This window comes from Colias croceus, chromosome 6, assembly GCF_905220415.1.
Source record: "Colias croceus chromosome 6, ilColCroc2.1".
Lineage (NCBI taxonomy): Eukaryota > Metazoa > Arthropoda > Insecta > Lepidoptera > Pieridae > Colias > Colias croceus.
The window spans coordinates 11,598,452-11,619,445 of record NC_059542.1 but is presented as its reverse complement, the minus strand read 5'-3'; the positions used below and the strand labels follow the sequence as shown (position 1 = coordinate 11,619,445).

Genomic DNA, 20,994 nt, shown 5'->3' with positions numbered 1-20,994 from the left:
GCGTTTTATTAATTGTTTTGGTGGAAGATAAACAAAATCTGTTCTTCGTATATCGTAGATTTTCTTACTTATTTACTCAGTTAATGTACAGTACATTGAATTTTTTAATTTGTTATATTTCTGCCAAAAGTGAAAGAAGAAGAAAAAGTGTTATGTGTAAACAATGTTAAAATCTTTGTGTAGATAATAATTGATAATAATTATTAATGTGATTTGTGACTAAGTATTTGCAATATATACCCAATGACTGTTCTATTAAAGGAAGATATAAAAAATAATAATTTTTACGAGAAAACTTCTCTATTACGTCATGTTCTGGCTGTAGAATCAATTGGAGAGGAGATAATATTATTATTGTTTTGTCCAAAGAAAACAACAACTTCTTACAATTCCAATATGGCGATCCGAACGGCAACGATATATTGGAAATTTAGAATGAGATTTTAAAATAGAAATCCCGCAAAATATTTCAAGGAAAAGTATAAAATGTGAATCTAGTTGTATTCACATAATATTTAAGCCGAATTAAGTCCTACATGCCTAAATAAAGATATTCAGTAAAATTCAAAATTCAAATGGAATTATCCATTTTTGCTGATAATAGTGAGTTTTAATATTATATAAAAATGTTAGATATAGGTAATTATTATTATATTATAATAAACTTATTGATCTACATTGTTGGTGTTTTATTTTTAATTTCCTATAAATTTGAATAAGGATGAGAATTAGTAGTGATGTTACCCAGCATCGAAAATTTTATCGATATCGATATGAAGTTTTATCGATAATATGTACTCAAAGAGACATCACTAGCAACTTCAACTTTTAAATGTTGGCAGCAATGTGGATCATTTTTGACGTGAACTTTTCATAGGTTGGTATATAAGACTTAACCTAAGTAATACATGCATATGTGTGCGTGAGCTCGAAATCGAAGTACTGAGTGCCGTCTCTTCCTATACCTATTACTTGCTCTGTGAAGTTAAGAGGCTGATTCAAGAATGTTCTGCCATATTTTTCATTCTGTCAAACACAACGACAGTGCAGAGATAATTATTCCAAGCCCTGACACCGATATTTTTGTATTAGGCCTTTATTTCTGGCATAAACTTGAAAATATACTCGCCATCTTTGAATGCTCCCCCCCACTCCCCCATGCAACTATTTCACTGTACGAACTATTGAATCGTAAACAATGGACTATTGTTAATTATTTAAAATAATAATTTAAAAAATATATTCATGAGTTTTCAATCTATAGTGGTTTAAAGTTAACTCAAAAATGGACCATTTTCGTAAATTTTCTAAAAAATCTTAGAGAAAGTGTAAGAAATGTTATAGTATGCTATATATTCGTGATCTACTCAATAAGCTCTTTCATTTGATACCCCACGCGGCATGTTTTGGAAATGTTTATTTTTTTCTTTGTATGCCATATTTAATAACCGGGGTGCGGGGAAGGGGACCACAAAACTGGTTGGCAACATCTGTCTATAGGATGTCTGGGATCTATACAATATATATCAGAAGTCAGATTTAGGTCCGCTATTTATGCAAACGAACATCTCCTTGGAGCCTGCTCTATGAGCCAAAAAACTGTTATCGTTTGATAAAGCATTTACATTCTCTTGTTTATCGAATTTTTGATGGGTCCGAATTAGGATTATAATGATAACTGCGTTAAAAACAACCGACTTTAAACTTGCACTTGCAACATTTACAAATGCAGACAAAAATGCTCATAAAATAAAAACTTACTGGGCCTATCCGAATAAAATTTTTATGGGACCAATTCGACACCATCCCGCATCGAACAAAAAAAGAATCACGTAAATCGGTTCAGAAACCTCGGAGTAATCGGTGTACATACATAAAAAAAAATAAAAAAAAATTGGTTGTCTGTAAAGTCGGTTTACTGACGATAATTGAACGTGACAACGTCCGATTGTGCTTCTTTGTCGCTCGTTCCGCGCTCTCGTTTCCTCCTTTCGTCTCCTCCTTTTTTTTGAAGTCGGTTAAAAAAAAGGAGTAGTTTTCCTATTACGGTGGTAGTTATTTCCAGGTAACTCTGTATTAGGTTATATCTTCTCCTATTACGGCCCTATTCATAGAACATATTAAAATTACCAGCCCCCCTAGCCAAGTGGCATACGATTTATAGCGTTTCTCTTTCTACAAACGTTGACGCCTTATCGAATACGATAAACGACAGGTAGCCAAGTGGATTAGAACTTGGCGAACGCTTATTCTATTGGATCGTACGCTAATGTCTATGGCTTCGAATTCTAACGTCAGTCAGCGTACGTCAAACTGTCAACTGTCATTCAGTTTGACATTAGTAATGTTGAAAAATATTCTTGAAATATTCAAATTAAACTGCCGAATTCCGAAAACGGAAAAAGTAAAAAGTCAAAAAATTTTTGAAGTGAACTAAAAAATACAGGTTGTGCTTTAAATTATAAAAATACAAATAGAGGTAAGTTAATTTTGCATTTGCAATGAGGCATAAAAAGATATAATGTCTTCAAGGTTTAAATTTAATTTATTTATGTGTACTTATTTTTCTAGTTTAGAAATGGAGAGACTGCGCGCCAGCCAGGAGCAATTTTCTGCTCTTATAGAATTCATGGAAAGGTACTATTAAAAAAATACAGTTTTGATTCCAAACTTGCTTCAATATTTTTATAATAAACAATGAAATCATTAATACCAAGTGCTTCATTGGTGTGTGTTACCCATAGGTATGGTGACCTCTCTCGACCACAGCGGGGACCTCAGGGTCGACTAAAAGCCGACCAAATGTGGGCAAGGCTCACATTATTACTTAATTCAGTTGGTGGTGGGGTTCACAAATCACAAGAGAAGTGGAAGAAAGTAAGTTTGAACTTGCATCTTGTTAACCTAGCTGTATATTTCAAACTCTCAATTGTTTTGCTATTAACTTGCATCTTGTTAACCTAAGTGTACATTGCAAACTCTCAATTGTTTTGCTATTCACTTGCATCTTGTTAACCTAAGTGTATATTGCAAACTCTCAATTGTTTTGCTATTTACTTGCATCTTGTTAACCTAAGTGTATATTGCAAACTCTCAATTGTTTTGCTATTAACTTGCATGTTGTTAACCTAAGTGTATATTGCAAACTCTCAATTGTTTTGCTATTTACTTGCATCTTGTTAACATAGCTGTATATTTTAATATATTCATTTATTTTGCTATTGCCCTTTTCATGCACCGCTTTAACTCACAACATGTAAACCTAAAGGTCTGGGCAGATTGGAAGACTAAAACAAAAAAAAAGAAAATGTTGATTTCCAACCACACAAATGGTACTGGTGGTGGTCCAAGCAGCAGGCTGTCTCTAACAGTTTTGGAAGACCGAGTCTGTGCCATACTGGGAGAGACTGCTGTTCTTGGTCAAGCTGGCATACAAGAGCATGGCTTTAATGTTAGTACTATTATATTATAGCAACTTTACGTATCACACCAATTCCTCTGTAACTTGCATGGCCAATAATAGATATTTATTTTGAAAGAGATTACATATAAGCCTCTTTCAACTTGTGTAAAATGAATTGTATTAAATAAATAAAACAAATAAACAGCTTGAAAATCTATACTAATATAATAAAGCTGAAGAGTTTGTTTGTTTGATTGAACACGCTAATCTCGGGAAATACTGGTCTGATTTGAAAATTTCTTTCGATTTTAGATAGCCCACTTATCGAGGAAGGTTATAGGCTATATATCATCTCGCTAAGACCAACAGGAGCAGAGCACTGCAGGTAAAACTACGGAGCACAGCTAGTGTTTGAAAATGTAATTCCATCACAATATAATTAATAGATATTTAATGTTGATGAGAACATTAAATATCTTTTAATTATATTTTATTCTTTATAAATCTATATCAATTATACAAAATACTTAGCTAACAATTCCTAATCGTAACATTTGTAAGTGTTAAGAGTATATGATAAAAGTTATAAATAACTAATATTGTAGGCGGGGGTTGGGGTTAATTATAAGATATGAGATTGAGATAAAGAGATATTTATTATTAATTCACTATAATGGGATGAGATGAGATGATCTAGGATGGAGCTCCGCCCGGTGCGGAATCCGAATGCGAACTAACATTGTGTGGTAAAATAATAATTAATACATTATAATAAAATATGCAACATCGACGCATTGCATTCCGGGAACATGTATTGTCTGTACGATTAGGTAATCGTACATGTTCCCGGGGGAGAAAAAGGTGAAGGTTAGTAACTTGATGAAAGATGAACTTAAAACTAACAAGGTGATATTACAATTTAGTGTCTATTTACTAAATGATTGTGTTAGTTATGAGTACAAGATGATACATACATTGATTAAAAGATGAAGATACAATAAGTATAAGATTAAGATACATTTGTTCTTTACGATAGGGTTACAAGATTAAGTTACAATTGTTTTTAATAATAGCGTTACAGAGATTCACTTAAGTTGGGAAGCGAGAACACTCGAAAGATTGGCGACGAGGCCTGGTCATGTTTATTTACGCGCACATCACATTCACTAACACTTATCACACAATCACTTGTCACCGGGGTTGGAGGTGGCCGGGCGGGGACTGCGACGCTGGTCGCAGCCTCCACCGCCGGCTCTGCTGAGGCTCGTCGACGACGCAGCTGTCTCCAATACGTTATTATTGCCACAACAACCAGAATTCCAATTAACACATATATTATAAAGTAATGATGAATGTCGTGATACGACAACTTCGTGCCCAATGGTTCACTCAGTTTTAGGAGGTCAATTTTTCTTTTTATTTCGTCAAATTGCTTAATATCTTCCGAACTGTTTGTATTGAGATCCTGATCTGTTAATTTGGAGATCGATATGTTTATAAGATGATTTATTGGAGCAATTTCTATTGCCACAAACTCGGAAGTGGTATTTATATTGCTCGACAGCTTTTTATGAGAAAATACTTGAAAATCTTTAGTTTTAATAGTACAACCCTCCATAACGCTTAACAAACCCGCTTTTGTTACCTTTGTAGAGGTTATTTTATCAGCACAGATAAATTTTATGTTGCATTCATTACAACAAAAATAATAATATACATTAGAGGTCGATAATTCTTGCCAACGATTCGTACAAGGTAATAATGTTGTTTGACAAATTCTCGTATTAGGAATTATCTTACATAAATCATGATCATCTATTAAATGTCGAATAGGATTTCTGATGTGACAAAACACAGTAGTAGGATTCTGGTTCAAACATGCTTTAAAATCGCTTTCAGAGATCGTTATATAAGAGTCCTTTTGTATGTTGATAGCCGCTAAATTAGAGGTCGGTATCACGTTCACCATGCTGCCGTTTGAAATACGTGGGATAGAAATGAGATTAAATATTTCATACATATTTCTTTCCACCAAAGGTATTTTTATTTCAATAATTAAGTATTTTTTAGTGTTCTTGGCTCTAACTTTTAGTAAACTATAGACATCTTGAAAATGTAAATTATCAACAGGCAACGCCAAATCGTTGGGTAGTTGAGTAGATATCAAATTTAACTCTGATCTCAGCTGTTTTGGAGATAACAAATGAAAGTCTAATTTGCCACCGTAAATATCCGTCACAGTATCTAAAATGAAGTCTTGCATTCTTCTAAGTTTGTATAATAAGTTGTTAGTTATAAGCGCCGAGGATATAAAATCGGAGATAAGAGATGCGTTTTGTAGTTTTTGTTTAAAGATTTGGTTTGACTTTTCAAGGTAATTGAGTCTCTGGTTAATTATTTTATGTTGTGTAATCATTGTTTGTTCCATTCTTTTCATTAGATTTAATTCAGCTTCCACGATTGAAGTTTGATTTTTCCACAATTTAAATAAGTGATTTTCATTTTCTCTTAAAAGGTCGATATCGTTTTCATATTTTTCTGCAAATCTCTGATCTAATAATCCAAATAAACTGTTAGCAACGTAGCCTACTCCGTCTATTAAACCACGACGCGGGCGCTTAGCTCCCATATCAAATGAATCACTCATAAATAAAATGTTATTATAATATTCCAATTCGCCGAACTCGTGCTCGAGCTGTAATAGTATAGCGTCGCATTGTGTTAGTTGTTCTCTTATCATGGGACATATTGTTTTGAGATATTGTATGTCTTTTACGAGTGCGGCCGTTCCTTCTTGATAAGGGTATTTATCATAATAAACTATTAGCTTCCAATCGTCTCTAACCAGCCGCATGTTCGTTAATTTGTCAAAATAAATACTGTTGTTATTTAATGGTGTATACGTAAACTGTGCGTGACACGAACTTATTATTGAGAGGAAAAATAATGTTAACGATAACACTATAACGGAGAAGGACATGCCACGGGGATTCTTTGTTTTCGAGATTTTAATTTCTTCCTTATCATAGTCGGTAGATTCATTAATTGTATGTGTATTTGTAGGTAACAGTGATAGCTTAACAATAGGTCGTTTCATGTATCCGTTTTTGGTTTTAAGAGTGACAACCCTCACAAGGCCGTCACTTCCGGGATGTAGTTGTACGACTCGCCCTAAAGCCCATTTGCCGGGCGGCAAGTTTTCATCCTTTATGATGACTATATCGTTCAACTTCAGATCTGTTTGAGGTTGTTTCCATTTGGATCTTATAGATAGTTGCGTGAGATATTCATTCTTCCATTTAACCCAAACGTCCTGATAGATTTTCTGAGTTAAGTGCCATCGAGTTCTAAGATCATTTTCTGTATCAAAAATAGTTAGATTAGGGCCGCTTGCTAGGAAATGGGCCGGTGTTAAATAGTCTAGGTTATCGGGGTCTTCTGTCAACGGGCAAAGCGGTCTTGAATTCAAACAAGCTTCAAGTTGAGATAACAAGGTCGAATATTCTTCAAAGGTGAGTTTTTGTTCGCCAATGACTCGTTTAAGATGATGTTTGAGGCTTTTCACCGCAGCTTCCCATAATCCACCCGCTGAAGGCCACGATGGGGCGTTGAAATGCCAATCTATATTCATTTCTGATATAATAGAGGTACACTCGTTACTTGATAGGATTTCTAAGATCTGTGTATATTCTCGTTGTAATATATTGTTAGCACCTATGAAGTTTGTTCCTTGGTCACTATAAATATGTCGTGGAACGCCTCTTCTAGCGGACATTCGCCGCAACGCAGCTATAAACGCTGATGCTGTGAGATCGGAGACTAATTCTAAATGTACAGCTTTCGTCACCATACATATAAAGACGGCTATATATCCTTTTGATGTTTTGATTCCACGGCCTTTATTCGCTTTCACCAAAACATGTCCCGTAAAATCTATTCCCGTGTTAAAAAAGGGTCGGCTGGGTATGACACGGGAAGGGGGTAAATCACCCATAAGTTGATGTTGCAATGTAGGATCCACTTTTTTGCATTTTACACATAATCGTAATCTCTTTTTGACAGCTCTGTTTCCTCTAAGAATCCAATATTTTTGTCGTATAAAACCTGCGGTTAATTTTGGTCCGCCGTGAAACACAAGATCGTGTGATTCGTCAATAATAAGCTCAGCTAACTTCGATTGTGGCGGAATAATAATAGGATATTTCATTTCAGGATTAATATTAGAGTTTTTTAACCGCCCACCGACTCGTAGCAATCCAGTAGAGTCTAAAACGGGGTTCAAACTTAAAATTGTACTCTTTTTACTAAGAGGTAGGCCGTTTGAAAGCTGAGATTTTTCTTGAAAAAAATATTCATCTTGAACATGTCTTATTATCATTTCTCTGGCACGCTTTAAGTCTTTCATAGTAAGATAATTATATTCATACGTTTTTTTGTAAATAATCTTATCGATAAATTTTATAATATACGCTAAAATTCTTATAATTTTCCTAAGAGAGCTATATTTAGATAACAATTGTTTTATTATGTAATCTGATCTTGTAGTTGCCGCATTAACGCATGTTATGTTCTTTTTAAGATCTTCATTAGTTGTATATGTAGGATTTTCAGATCCTTCCTTCATGATCCGGCTCGAAGGACCAATGTAGGCGGGGGTTGGGGTTAATTATAAGATATGAGATTGAGATAAAGAGATATTTATTATTAATTCACTATAATGGGATGAGATGAGATGATCTAGGATGGAGCTCCGCCCGGTGCGGAATCCGAATGCGAACTAACATTGTGTGGTAAAATAATAATTAATACATTATAATAAAATATGCAACATCGACGCATTGCATTCCGGGAACATGTATTGTCTGTACGATTAGGTAATCGTACAAATATATTGATAAAAATAAATATTTTTCAGGCGCCACCAGTACCAAGGGAAGAACCCATTCCTGAAGATGTGGAAATTGAAATTCCTGTAGGCTTAGAGAATTTTAATTATAATAGTAAGTTTTATTAAACTCTATTTACTTATTAAATTAGCCTTCTTCTAGGAGCTGTTTTCAATCGTCATAATATAGTTTAATCGATAATAATTGAACATAATTCATTAAATGACTTGAATAAATTAGTCTTTGCTTGTATCCTAGAGAATATTATTCAACAGATGGAATGGATGAACATTTCTAATTTATAATATAAGTGGAAGTCAGAATTATATTTGCCTCCTTAACATTATTTTCATTACTCAACAGCAAGTGTTCCAACATTGCCAGCATCACCGCTACTGCTAGACCCACAGCCCTCACCACCACCACCACCAGTACGTCCGCCGCCCCCTCTACCGCGTTCTCCTCCGCGTCCCACTGGTCGACGGTCATCGGCGTCACCGCGATCTGCGACTGCCTCGCCGCGACATGGGATGCAGAGAGCTCGCAGGAATCGCGGCTTAACGCCATTTGACCGGGCCGCTACAGAATTTGTGGCGGTTGAACAACGACGCCTTGCACTGGAGGAGACGCGAGAGAAGCTTTCCCATGAGCGAGAAAGGGAAAGGGAAAAGCTTCTCCATGAACGTGAGAGGGAGCGTGAGGAACTTTTCCACCAAAGAGAAATGGAGCGACTGCGGCTGGAGTCGCTAAAGGTTGAGGCAAATCGCGAGCAAACTAGGGTGATGCAGCAAATAGCTGTTATCGGGCAAAGGTTGCTCGAGATATTGCCTCAAGGGCCCGCATCTTAATTTTTTTTTTCATAGGGTTTTAAGTGTATTATTTAGTGCCTTTCTTTTTATTTTTTTTAAGTGCTTGTTTTAGATTTTAATTTAATAGTTTAAGTACAGTATTTTCTGTCCTCAGTCTTTAGTTGTTTTACTTTTTACACGCTTTTTATTAGCTTCACCTGTATGTTTGAATGTTTGTTTGTAACCGACTTCTTTGGGCGCGATTTTGACCCACTTTAAACGGCCAGATTTCGTTCAAACTTTGTAGATTTATTGAGGACCGATGACAATACACTAATTTGATAAAATTATTCCATTTTTCAATTTGCAAAAAGCGTGTTTTTTAGTTTTTTTTAAACTATTATTATATATATCTTTAAATTTAATAGGATTTATATGTACTTAATTTATTTTAAGTGTTTGTTTTAGATTTTAATATTTTAATTTAATAGTTTAAGTACAGTATTTTGTGTCCTCTGTCTTTAGTTGTTTTACTTTTTAATCTTTAAATTTTATAGGATTTATATGTACTTAATTTGTTTTAAGTGTTTGTTTTAGTTTTAAGAATATTAAATAAAACATATATATACATAATAATAGTATATTTTATTACTTAATTAGTTAAGTAGTTTATACCACCATTAATTCAGTACACACTTTTTTAAATACTAACAAAAAATACAATAATAAAAATTACAAACTTAAAAATATAAAAAACAGGTTGAGGCTGCAACAATGATCAATTTTTTCACCTATGACCTGCACTAAAATATGAGCAGTTATCAGAAACTTTAAAAGGATTAATATATACTGTAACTAATGCAGTTTCATTATTTAAATCTGTGTAGGTAAACAAAATAATGTTTTAGGAGCGAAAAAATATTATACAAAACTACTTGGTCAGGCATACTAAATTAGGCTTAAAAGTAATACACATTAAAACTACACACAACACACTTTAAAAAATACAAAAATAACCTACTAAACTAATCTATTAACTAAATTATTTAGCATTATTCTGCCACTCATCAGCTCATCTTGGTTGCTGGAAATGGGTCCAACCCCCACACTCGGTTCATCACCATCCTCTTGTTGCTCAGCCATATTATTAGGGGGAGGTAATTTAGCATCCAGTGCAATATTGTGCAGAACACAACATGCAATAGTTACCTCACTGGCAACACGAGGATGGTAATGGAGTGTATGATGCTTCAGCAAGCATCTCCAACGAGCCTTCAATACACCAAAACATCGTTCAATACAATTGCGTGCCTGTAAATGGCGTGTAGTGTACACCTCTGCTCGAGAACCTGGTTCGGCATTTAAAATTGGTGTCATCAGCCACGCTCTCTGTGGGTATCCAGAATCACCTTAAACAAATAATGTAGTTAAAGAGCTTTATAAATTATAACTCCAATATTTTTATGATAAATATGTAGAAGTAGGTAGGAATTAAATGATTTACCTAATAGCCACGTCAATTCACCATTTTTGTGAAGTCCACGCATGTATGGTTCCACTTCACTGGATGACCATATGAAGGAATCATGCGTGGCTCCACCATATTTTGCATTGACATTGATAATCTTTAAATTATCATCACATATCTGAAAAAAAAAATTTAAGTTATAAAAAATATTCTATTTGCAGTTGCTTTGTTATTTTGTTTTAATGAAACATGATTAAAAACAATGCTTACTAACTAATAATACATATGCAAAGAAAAATAGCTTACCATTTGCACATTTAAGGAATGGTATCCTTTTCTGTTAAAATAATTCTGTTCATCAATGTGGGGTTTTACAATTGATATGTGAGTGCAATCTATGCATCCAATTACCCCTGGCAATTGAAATTTCCTTTGAAATCTGTAATTAGGTACATTCACATTTTATAATCAAAGACAATTACCTACATATATTAAACATATAATACAATTGTTAAAAAGACTTTCAAATGAATTTGTCATAATATTTTGTAAACCTTTAAAACATTTAGAATTGAACAGAAACAAACATTTTGTGGTATAATAGAATTGTTTGTGACTACAATAGCAGCAACCTTCTTCAATGCAAAGAATTATGTTATTTATTAAAATTGTACAAAACATTGAAAGTTTTTTTTTTTTTTATGTCAGAGCAAGCAACTTAAGCATAAGAAATAAACACTTGCAACATAAGAAGTGTTGCAGGTGCTTTGCCGGCCTTTTATGGACAAATAAGCTCTTTTCTTGAAGGCCCCAATGTCGTAGTTGTACATTGAAAGTTATAAATAAATTAATAAAAACACTTACTCTTGTCGAATTCTTGTTCTTTCTTGGTGTGTTTGAGGGAAAACTATCCATTTTTTCACTATCCGAGGACTGTTGAGTGCCTCCACAACTTGCCTAATGCATCTACTTGTAGTGCGTTGTGGCAAATGTTGTGTGACACCCACAATTCTCTGATAGGATCCCGTTGCGAAGAAACTCAGAGCGCAAAGAACCTACGAATATAAGTAGAATTAGGATACGTAATATAGGTACCTAATAGATATGCACAACACATGCCTTTCATTGGGCATTTAAAATATCGGACATCACTAATAATTATAAACAATCGCAGTGAAGAAACTGTGGATTACCTTTACTTCCAAAGGAATTTCTTTAGTCCCCCGTATGTTTGTTTCGTTACGTAGGCTGCAGCAAAGCTCGCTAAAAGTTTTTTTATTTAACCTAAAACGCTCCTGAAACAATTGTTCCGGCATTTCATTGATTGTCTCTAAACTCCGTCTGGACGCATTTCTTTTTTGGCGCCTGAGCCAAAGTTCTTCATCGTGCGCAGCTTTTAAAAGTCTCAAAGCGTGCATTTTATGAAAACTAAAATTTTATAATCACTAAACACAACACGAAACTTCGACAGCTGATTATAAAATCGCCATTTTGTTTCGATTTCTACAAGATGTTATAGCGTACGCTAGTTATCGAACGCCCATTGGCGTAGTCTCCTGTCAAAACTCAAAAGTGCCACTTGGCTAAGCATTTGTATGGCGCCTGTCGTATGACTTAGGTAACGTTTCGTCACGTTTCGTCTAATAGAATAGAAAAACATTGCCACTTGGCTACCAATTTTCGTTTCGTTACGCTGGGTCACGTGACGTATCTCCAGCTTATGTCAATCTCATACATTCGTTTATCTATTCTATCAAACGCAATGACTAAGGAATCCTATGGACAGGCAATGACTAAGGAATCCTATGGACAGGGCATAATGTTCTATACAAACAACTGATTATACAAATATCATGCATTTCGATACCGAAATAATAAAACGAATACTGTCTCTTTCTAACTAATGAATATTCTGCTAAGTGAAAATATATGACTATACGTCAGTCAGTGCTAATTCTATACCGTTTGACATTTGAAGTTAGCTCAAATACCTACTGTGGCCGGGCGCCATTTTATGTTCTCGTTATTATGATGTACATGCTCTGTCATTGCTCCGTAGTAAACATTGAAAAATATTGAATATTTTTGTGAATGTAACAAACATTTGTGTCTAAAACATATAGAGTGGTCAAGGACAAATAGTGGCATAATACCAAAGCGCAGTATTGTGGGATGTGGCTCCGGAAAGAATGAAAACTAGAAAAGTTTGTCTTTGCACCGGTATGTATACGTTTTGACTGAAATATTAGTTATTACTTTGCTGATTTACTTATTTTCATGTATATTGAATTGAGGAGTATTCACAGACTATGTTCAGTGTAAAATTGTTACCAAATATAGCTTTATTTTGTATATTTTCGTTCTAGTAAAATAATGAATTTGGGTGCTAGTGATGACTTATAATATCGACATCAGCAAAATGTTCGATGAAGACGTGCGTCTCCCAAGGCTGTGTCATTAATCTTAAGAATAGTTGCTTTGGTGAATACACTTCCAAAATAACAAATTAATTTTGCCAAGAGCAGCAGAAGGAAAAATAAAACACTTAAATTTACCTAATATGAATTTTAACTTAAGTAAGATTAATCGCTTTTATAGTAGGTACTTTAAAAATGTATTTATAAATAAGTCAGGTCAGGACTAAAATTATAATAACCTAAAAATTCATTTTTTGAAGGTTACCAAGAAGTGAAAATAGAAAAGGAGAATGGTTAGAAGCAATTGAAAATGAAAATATCAAGCCAAATGTAAAGGATATAATATCATAGTATGTTCCCTACATTTCCCCGAAAGTGCTTTCAATAGAACAATGGATGTGATTAGTCTGCACGATGATGCTATACCAGTATGTCTGCCGCTGCATTCACACAGGGTGAGGTTTTTATCTGTAGACACGTGATGTCTTCCAATTTACTTTTGGTCTTTTTATTTAGATTTAGGGCTGTCATTTATAATCTAACGTTTCTCCTATTTTGAAGGAGGCCTGTGAACAAACTGAGATGGTTTTATATGATTTTTTTGAGTACAAACTTGGGTGATATTTGGTTGTTGAAATGTTATTGACTGAGGGAAAGTGCAATTTACTTTAAATACATGGGGTGTTTTAAGTTATTTTTCTATTCTTTATAAATTTATATTTATAAAGCATTTCAATGCCATAAAACCAAAAATATAAATTCAAGTTCCGCTATTGTAAGCCCTAATGTTGATATTAATTTCAAACCATCAGCATTGCCCTTTTAATTAAAATGTATTGCATTTTAGTTTAAATGTAAAGTGAACAATGCTAGTTAATGTAAACTGTGACATTTCATTTCCAGGTACCAGTTGAGCCTCAAATCCCGAACTCAAAAATGAACAGAGTGTATCTGAGTGCATTCCAGGCTACACAAAATAGTTTAGCTCTATAATTTTCTCTATTATTATATATTATTGTTTTTTTTTGTCTATTATTTATAAATAAATAAATACAATTACTGTATATTGTGTTGTTCATCGTAATAAAATACTATTATATACCTATATTAGTATATATTATGTTGTTTCATTATATTACATTCCTCAAAACTGAAATTACCAAATTGTAAGTCTACCGTAATCCTTATATCGAAGTCAAAATTGAACTGGATTTATCAAATTATACAGGGTTAGCTATCTTGTCCGGCGAGGTTGCTGGTGTTTTACAAGTAACCCTGTATAGGTGTTACCGTCACGAGCAGCCATCGTCATACTTAATTTTATTAATTGGCATTGTCATTTTTTCCATTTGTAATTTTACTTCTATGTTTTGTACAATAAAGTTAAAATAAATAAAAAAGAGTGTGTGTTTATGTACACGCGTTACAAGTTACGCGCCAAAAGAAGTATAACTTCAAAAAAAAATATATTAATATTATTTTTATATCGATAAACATAATAATGTTTATCGATATATTCTCGGCACTAAACACCGCCATGTTTTGTTACAAGCAATATGGCGCCGGCCACACTTTTTTTGTAGGTATGTCACTTCCATGTGATTCCTTATTCATTGTGGACAGGGCATATTGTTCTATACAAACAACTGATTATACAAATATCATGCATTTCGATACCGAAATAATAAAACTAATACTGTCTCTTTCTAACTAATGAATATTCTGATATGTGAAAAAATATGACTATACGTCAGTCAGTGCTAATTCTATACCGCTTGACATTTGAATTTAGCTCAAATACCTACTGTGGCCGGTCGCCATTTTATGTTCTCGTTAGTCGTTAATACGATGTACATGCTCTGTCATTGCTACGTAGTAAACATTGAAAAATATTGAATATTTTTGTGATTGTGACAAACATTTGTGTCTAAAACATATAGAGTGGTCAAGGACAAATAGTGGCATAATGCCAAAGCGCAGTATTGTGAGATGTGGCTCCGGAAAGAATGAAAACCAGAAAAGTTTGTCTTTGCACCGGTATGTATACGTTTTGACTGAAATATTAGTTATTTCTTTGCTGATTTAGTTATTTTCATGTATATTGAATTAATCTAACTAACCTAACTGAAAAAACAATGACGGAGGAAGAGATATATCGAGGCTTCCCTGAACAATTCATACCTGTTCTTGAGAAACATTACAAAAATGTTCAAGCATTTATAGACGAAGATCCAGTACAGAAAGTGGTCAATGGAAAAGTGTCAAATAAAGTACCGATAATGTTGGGTTACAATTCCGGCGAGGGCATATCAGTTATATCTGAAGAAATAAATAAACTAGACGTTAAAAATAACAATGTAACATATTTCGTGCCAAGGCAAATCGTTGAAGCTGTCTCAAAGGAAAAAGCTTTAGAATTTGGTGACAGGATTCAGAAATTCTATGCAGGAGATAGAAGCATATCAAAAGAAAACCCTGATATAGTCCGTGATATTTTAACGGATACAAATTTCGCGTACAACACACACAGATTTGCTTATCTCTATAGCAAATTGAACGCTCCAGTATACATACATGTATACTGGAGCGTTCAATTTGCATAGCCCAATTTTGAAACCGACTTAAATATAATCAAGAGATACTCCTCTTACAAAGACTTGCCAGGAGTTAGTCATGCTGATGACTTGTTCTATCTCTTTTATAATAACCTTAACAAGGAGGCATATGACAATCAACCGAAGCTGAGAGATATTGCGTATGAAGTGACCAAGCTATGGACTGATTTTGCTAAATATGGGTAAGAAAACTTTAATTTATTACGATGAACATATCATTTCCTAGCTTTGCATGTATGGTAATCGGAGAAAGATCGATGGCGTCAATGTATTAGCTTCTGCGCAATTGGCTAGTCTCACATAAGGTTGACCGTCGAGATCAAAATGCATACTATAATCCGTATTAAAGCAATACATCCTACTCTAGGCAAAATCTTATTGATATTGTAAAAAAATTTTTCACTTTAGTAACATAGACGTGAACTTTAATATGCGTCTAACTCAGGCCCCGGAATTGTCTCGTGGACCGATCGGGCCGCTTGGGGCTCAATGGGTTAATCGTAATATTATAACAGTCATCATAATATAATGAAAAAAACTATTTGCTTGTGAATAATGGAACTATCAAAAATGTTCTGCCTATTGTGGTTTTCAAGTGTGTGGTATAGTTACGTGAAACTAATATAAATGAGTGTAACGATCTGGTATTACCCTAGAACAAATTCGTCATCTGCGTGAAGAATTTAACTATGTCTAATAATATTATAATCATCCACAACCGCTGGTACAGCACGATTCAAACTTAATGGCGGCTCGGAACATCGTAGGTTCTGATGCGCAATGCGCAATTTTTGGTATCAGCGGGATTGTCAACTTGACTGTACCTGTGCGCACCTGCAGTCGCAGCTAACTTCCGAACCGCCATTAAATTTGAATCTAACTGTACAGTAGATAGTGCGAGAACGTAAAATACTACATCCAGATACCTAATTACCTTGCTCAAATAAAGAAGAATACTGAAACAGATTTCTAATCCTGGACTATGCATCTTAGAATTTTGGGTTCAGAATTTGCGTCGACTGCACTTACTAAAATGATTAACTGCTTTTCTTCTCATTTCAGTAACCCCACACCCGATGACAGTCTGGGAGTAAACTGGCTGCCGTACACGCCAACAGGCAAGGAATACTTCAACATACAAGACAAATACTCCGTCGGGAGGTTCGCGGACCAGCGGCGAATGGAGTTCTGGGACCAGATCTACAAAGAGGCCGGTCTGCCGCATATTGGATAATAAGCATAATGTAGAATGTGAATAAATGTTTGAAATTCAATTGGATTGTGTTTCATTCAGTATCGTCAATAGTAATGAACTGATTTAATACTGTATGGATTTGATATTCGGCAATGTAATTAAATTGTGATGGAATTCGACTATAATTGAATTATATTTATTTATAGTTTCTTACATAAATTAGCATACCTATATTTATAGCTATGGATGACTTGTTCTTATTACTCTTTACAAAATAGAGAATTTTATAAAAATTTGAATTTCTGCCCTTTTCGGGTGTGTCTAGCCTTAAAAATGATATGATTCGGGCTGAAAGAAAGCTATGAGATACTAGAACTGTATAATATATTAATTCTGTAAAGCTTTTCCTAACAATATACATCTAAATAATACTTTTTAGTGTATTTTTCAACACGAATCAAACGAGCCTAAACTCGATAAAGTTGAGTCAATATAATATTACTGAGTTCCCATGGCCACCTTCCGATTCCATCATCAAATCATGTCATGATAATGTTTCATCGCTCTCCAATTATCATAATATAAAAACTACTGGGCCTATCCGAATAAAATTTTTATGGGACCAATTCGACACCATCCTGCATCGAACAAAAAAAGAATCACGTAAATCGGTTCAGAAACCTCGGAGTAATCGGTGTACATACATAAAAAAAAATACCGGCTGAATTGATAACCTCCTCCTTTTTTTGAAGTCGGTTAATGCAGTCAACCACAGACAAACTACTCGCCTTCAAATCGTTTATACTTAAGCCGGTACCTTTTACCTCCTCCACTACATATAATAACGGGTTCCTTCATAAATATTTCTCATTCAGTATTCGTGTGTTGTTATGTCTAGAGGAAAATGTTTAACAAAAACAAAATCATTTGTATCCTCATATACGTGTCTAGTACATCATGTTTACACTCGGAGATAAGAAATGTAAGTGATTTTCCTGTATTTATACAATTAAATATACATAGGTAATATGAATGTGTAGGAACAATATATGGTACCTTTTGTTTTTCTGTATGTCACTTTGGAATTATCAATGAAATAACGTGACCAAATTTATTTGGAGTAACTTAGAGCCTGGCCTAACTTCTTCTATGCTATGTCTTACTTCCCAGTGCTAAAAAATGGAACAATATTTCGTGTCTTTAACAATCAAGGCAATATAGGTTAACTATGTAAATTAAATTGACTAGCCGGTTGGCTTGGTTGGTAGTGGCCCTGCCTTCAAAGCCAGAGGTCGTGAGTTCGATCCCCACCCGGGGCAAATATTTGTGTGATGAACATAGATGTTTGCTCTGTGTCTGGGTGTTAATTATCTATATAAGTATTTATTAAAAATTATATATGTATGTTTATCAGCCATCTGGTTTCCATAACACAGGCGAAAGCTTAGTATGGGATCAGATCGTGCCGTGTGTGAAAATTGTCCCCAAACATTTATATTTATTTAAATACAAAACATATTGTCGTATTAAAACATCCTTAAATTTTTCAGAAAAGACCTATAGTAACAGTTACAAATGGCAAAATAGAGGGCACGGTCGAAACGATTTATGATGGATCCCGATATTATAGTTTTAAAGGAATACCATATGCTGAAGCTCCTGTTGGAAAACACAGGTTTGAGGTACCGTCTGTTATTTTATTTTTTCGTCTGAGATTTATTACAAGTACTGTATAATTTTTATGAAATTGAGATTTAGGATGTAACTATTTTTACTTTTACAATCTGTTTTTTTTTTCATACACCGATACGATTATTTTCAGGCACCACTACCAGTTAAACCATGGGAGGGTATCCGTGATGCCGCACAGCATGGACCTGTTTGTACACAAGTAAATTTTACAACATCTCAGACAACTGGAAGCGAGCAATGTTTATTCCTGAATGTCTATACTAAATCTCTCGATACAAAGTCCAAAATACCGGTAATGGTGTTTATTCATGGAGGTTCCTATGATTCGGGATCAGGCAACTCCGATATGTACTCACCAGATCTTATCATACAACATGACGTCATACTGGTAACTATTAACTACCGATTGGAACTTTTAGGTTATATCTCTTTAGATATACCCGAAATACCAGGTAATGCAGGAATGAGAGACCAAGTCATGGCCCTTCGCTGGGTAAAAGAAAACATTATGAAATTTGGAGGTGATCCTGATAACATCACCATATTTGGGGAAAGCTCTGCAGGGACGGCTGTCACATATCTTATATTATCACCGATGGCTCAGGGATTGTTCCATAAAGCTATAGCACAGAGTGGAGTTTGCCTACAGGACTGGGCTCAAGGGAGAGACTTGGTACAAAGAGCATTTAGAGCAGGAGAAGTGCTAGGAAAACAGACAAAGGATGTTGGTGAATTATTGGAATTTCTCCGCAGTCTACCAGCTGGCAATCTCACTAATCTTAATAACAGTACTTCGACACAAGATGAAAGATACAGAGATTTGGCTCAACGATTTGTTCCAGTTGTTGAAGCAAGATTTCCAAATGTTCAGCCATTTATAAGCGAGGATCCTGCGCTAATGCTGCTGCACGGTAACGCGAGTAAAGTACCACTTATGGTTGGTTATAATTCTGGTGAAGGACTCACAATAATTGCCAGTGAAATACCAAGATTGGATATACGGAATAAAAATCCTTCCTACCTTGTACCTAGTAATTTAGCTGATAGACTTTCTGAAGAACAAATAATGAAAGTTGGAGAAAGTATAAAAAGATTCTATGCTGGTAATGGAAATTTTAGTGAAGATCATCCTGAAAGCATACGAGATATGGCCACGGATTTACATTTCGCATACAATACCCATAGATTTGCTTATCTATACAGCAGTCTGCAAGTACCAGTATACATGTACAGATTTAATTTCGATACAGATTTGAACATAGCTAAGAAATTCACGCCATACAAAAATCTAAAAGGCGCCAGTCACGCAGATGACCTTTTCTACTTGTTTTACAATACATTTAACAAAAATGTTTTCGATAATGATCAGAAATTAAGAAAATATACTTATGAAATAACCAAAATGTGGACTGATTTTGCCAAAACTGGGTAAGTCTTAATGAGTATATCTCTATCTAGATCATGTTTTACATTTCTCGCTATTTCTAGTCATGAATTGCCAACACGGCAAAATATTCGGGCAGTCCAGGTATTAAAACTTTCAATATAATTCATAAAATATTAATAGAGAAAATATTATTTTCAGAAACCCCACACCAGACGACAGTCTTGGCGTGAAATGGCTACCATACACACCTGCTGGGAAAGAATATTTTTCAATACAAAAGAATTACACCATGGGAACATATGCTGACCAACATCGCATGGAACTTTGGAATGGAGTTTACAAAGAGGCTACCCTTCCTATTATAGGATAAATTTGTAAAATTTTCTTACGATTAATAAAAAAATCTAAAAGAAATAATTAAGTATTGTGTAAATAGAAAAATCCCTACTAATATTAATATAATTATTGGTTTGTATGTCTTTCTTTCATATCGCAGAGAAGCGATTTTATGATGTAATTTTTGTATGTGGAGATAGGAGACTAGATAGGCTAAATTTACCGTGGTGAAACATCTCATTCCCAGGGTACGTATGTACGTAAGTACCTATTGAGTACGCGAGCGAAGTCGCGGGTGGTGGTGGTGGTGGTTAATCTAGTATAATATCAAATAACAATATAAAGCCTACCTTTTTATGATAGCGTTACCTTTTCTGGAAAATATTTTACTATTTATAAAAATCCGTGCAAAAATGAATGTTTGTTATGTTATTTAGTAAAATTTCCCACATTTTATCAACCTATTAACGTATTGAAACATACGAACTTTGTCACCTAAGAATAAGTAAATAAAAACAACTTTTTACGACAAAATAATATAGTGGTTCCGTAGTAAACGAGGTTGTATTTTTTGTATAAGCAGAAATATTTTTAGAGTTGCATGATTTTGATGATTTTTTTGGTTAATTGAATGAAAAATAATTGTTAGAAAGCTCTAATATCGGTCAGGTATTAAAAACTCAAAACGATAAAGATAGAAGAACATAGGGAACATACACATGGGACAGTGAATTTAAATATTATGTAGAGATTTTCAATCACAAAACCCAAATAGATACTTACAGTAAATATTGGCGTGCCAATTGT

The 20,994-nt window shown here is 34.3% G+C and overlaps 5 protein-coding genes and 1 long non-coding RNA gene across 8 annotated transcripts; 5 read left to right on the top strand and 1 right to left on the bottom strand.

Annotated features, from left to right (window-relative positions):
* The first annotated feature begins 2,460 nt into the window (after positions 1–2,460).
* LOC123692579 (proline-, glutamic acid- and leucine-rich protein 1-like) lies at positions 2,461–9,238 on the top strand. Its single transcript, XM_045637341.1, has 6 exons — positions 2,461–2,479; positions 2,577–2,637; positions 2,745–2,877; positions 3,269–3,451; positions 8,319–8,403; positions 8,653–9,238. The coding sequence occupies exons 2-6, from the start codon at positions 2,579–2,581 to the stop codon at positions 9,135–9,137; spliced, it is 945 nt and encodes a 314-aa protein (XP_045493297.1). The 5' UTR covers positions 2,461–2,479; positions 2,577–2,578; the 3' UTR covers positions 9,138–9,238.
* A 465-nt stretch (positions 9,239–9,703) lies between these two features.
* LOC123692507 (putative nuclease HARBI1) lies at positions 9,704–12,331 on the bottom strand. Its single transcript, XM_045637264.1, has 5 exons — positions 11,739–12,331; positions 11,410–11,600; positions 10,852–10,984; positions 10,582–10,723; positions 9,704–10,486 (listed from the first exon to the last, which is right to left on the bottom strand). Exons 1-5 carry the CDS (start codon positions 11,961–11,963, stop codon positions 10,098–10,100), a joined length of 1,080 nt encoding a protein of 359 aa, XP_045493220.1. The 5' UTR covers positions 11,964–12,331; the 3' UTR covers positions 9,704–10,097.
* A 392-nt stretch (positions 12,332–12,723) lies between these two features.
* Positions 12,724–14,026, top strand: LOC123692509. 3 transcript variants are annotated; one of them, XR_006751571.1, is made up of 3 exons: positions 12,724–12,765; positions 13,223–13,417; positions 13,866–14,026. It is a non-coding gene; the product is annotated as an uncharacterized LOC123692509 (long non-coding RNA). The 3 variants fall into 3 exon arrangements; XR_006751570.1 differs by lacking the exon at positions 12,724–12,765 and adding an exon at positions 13,084–13,121; XR_006751572.1 differs by lacking the exon at positions 12,724–12,765 and adding an exon at positions 13,104–13,142.
* A 1,056-nt stretch (positions 14,027–15,082) lies between these two features.
* On the top strand, positions 15,083–15,565 carry LOC123692508. Its single transcript, XM_045637265.1, has one exon. It carries the CDS (start codon positions 15,098–15,100, stop codon positions 15,563–15,565), a length of 468 nt encoding a protein of 155 aa, XP_045493221.1. The 5' UTR covers positions 15,083–15,097.
* A 6-nt stretch (positions 15,566–15,571) lies between these two features.
* On the top strand, positions 15,572–16,851 carry LOC123692719 (pyrethroid hydrolase Ces2a-like; the record flags this gene model as incomplete). Its single annotated transcript, XM_045637493.1, has 2 exons — positions 15,572–15,759; positions 16,640–16,851. Coding segments are annotated over 2 exons (360 nt in total), but the record flags the coding sequence as incomplete, so codon positions are not given.
* Positions 16,852–17,564: 713 nt separating this feature from the next.
* Positions 17,565–20,268, top strand: LOC123692470 (juvenile hormone esterase-like). The gene is made up of 4 exons (XM_045637224.1): positions 17,565–17,754; positions 18,323–18,454; positions 18,595–19,892; positions 20,050–20,268. The coding sequence occupies exons 1-4, from the start codon at positions 17,677–17,679 to the stop codon at positions 20,219–20,221; spliced, it is 1,680 nt and encodes a 559-aa protein (XP_045493180.1). The 5' UTR covers positions 17,565–17,676; the 3' UTR covers positions 20,222–20,268.
* The last annotated feature ends 726 nt before the right edge of the window (positions 20,269–20,994 follow it).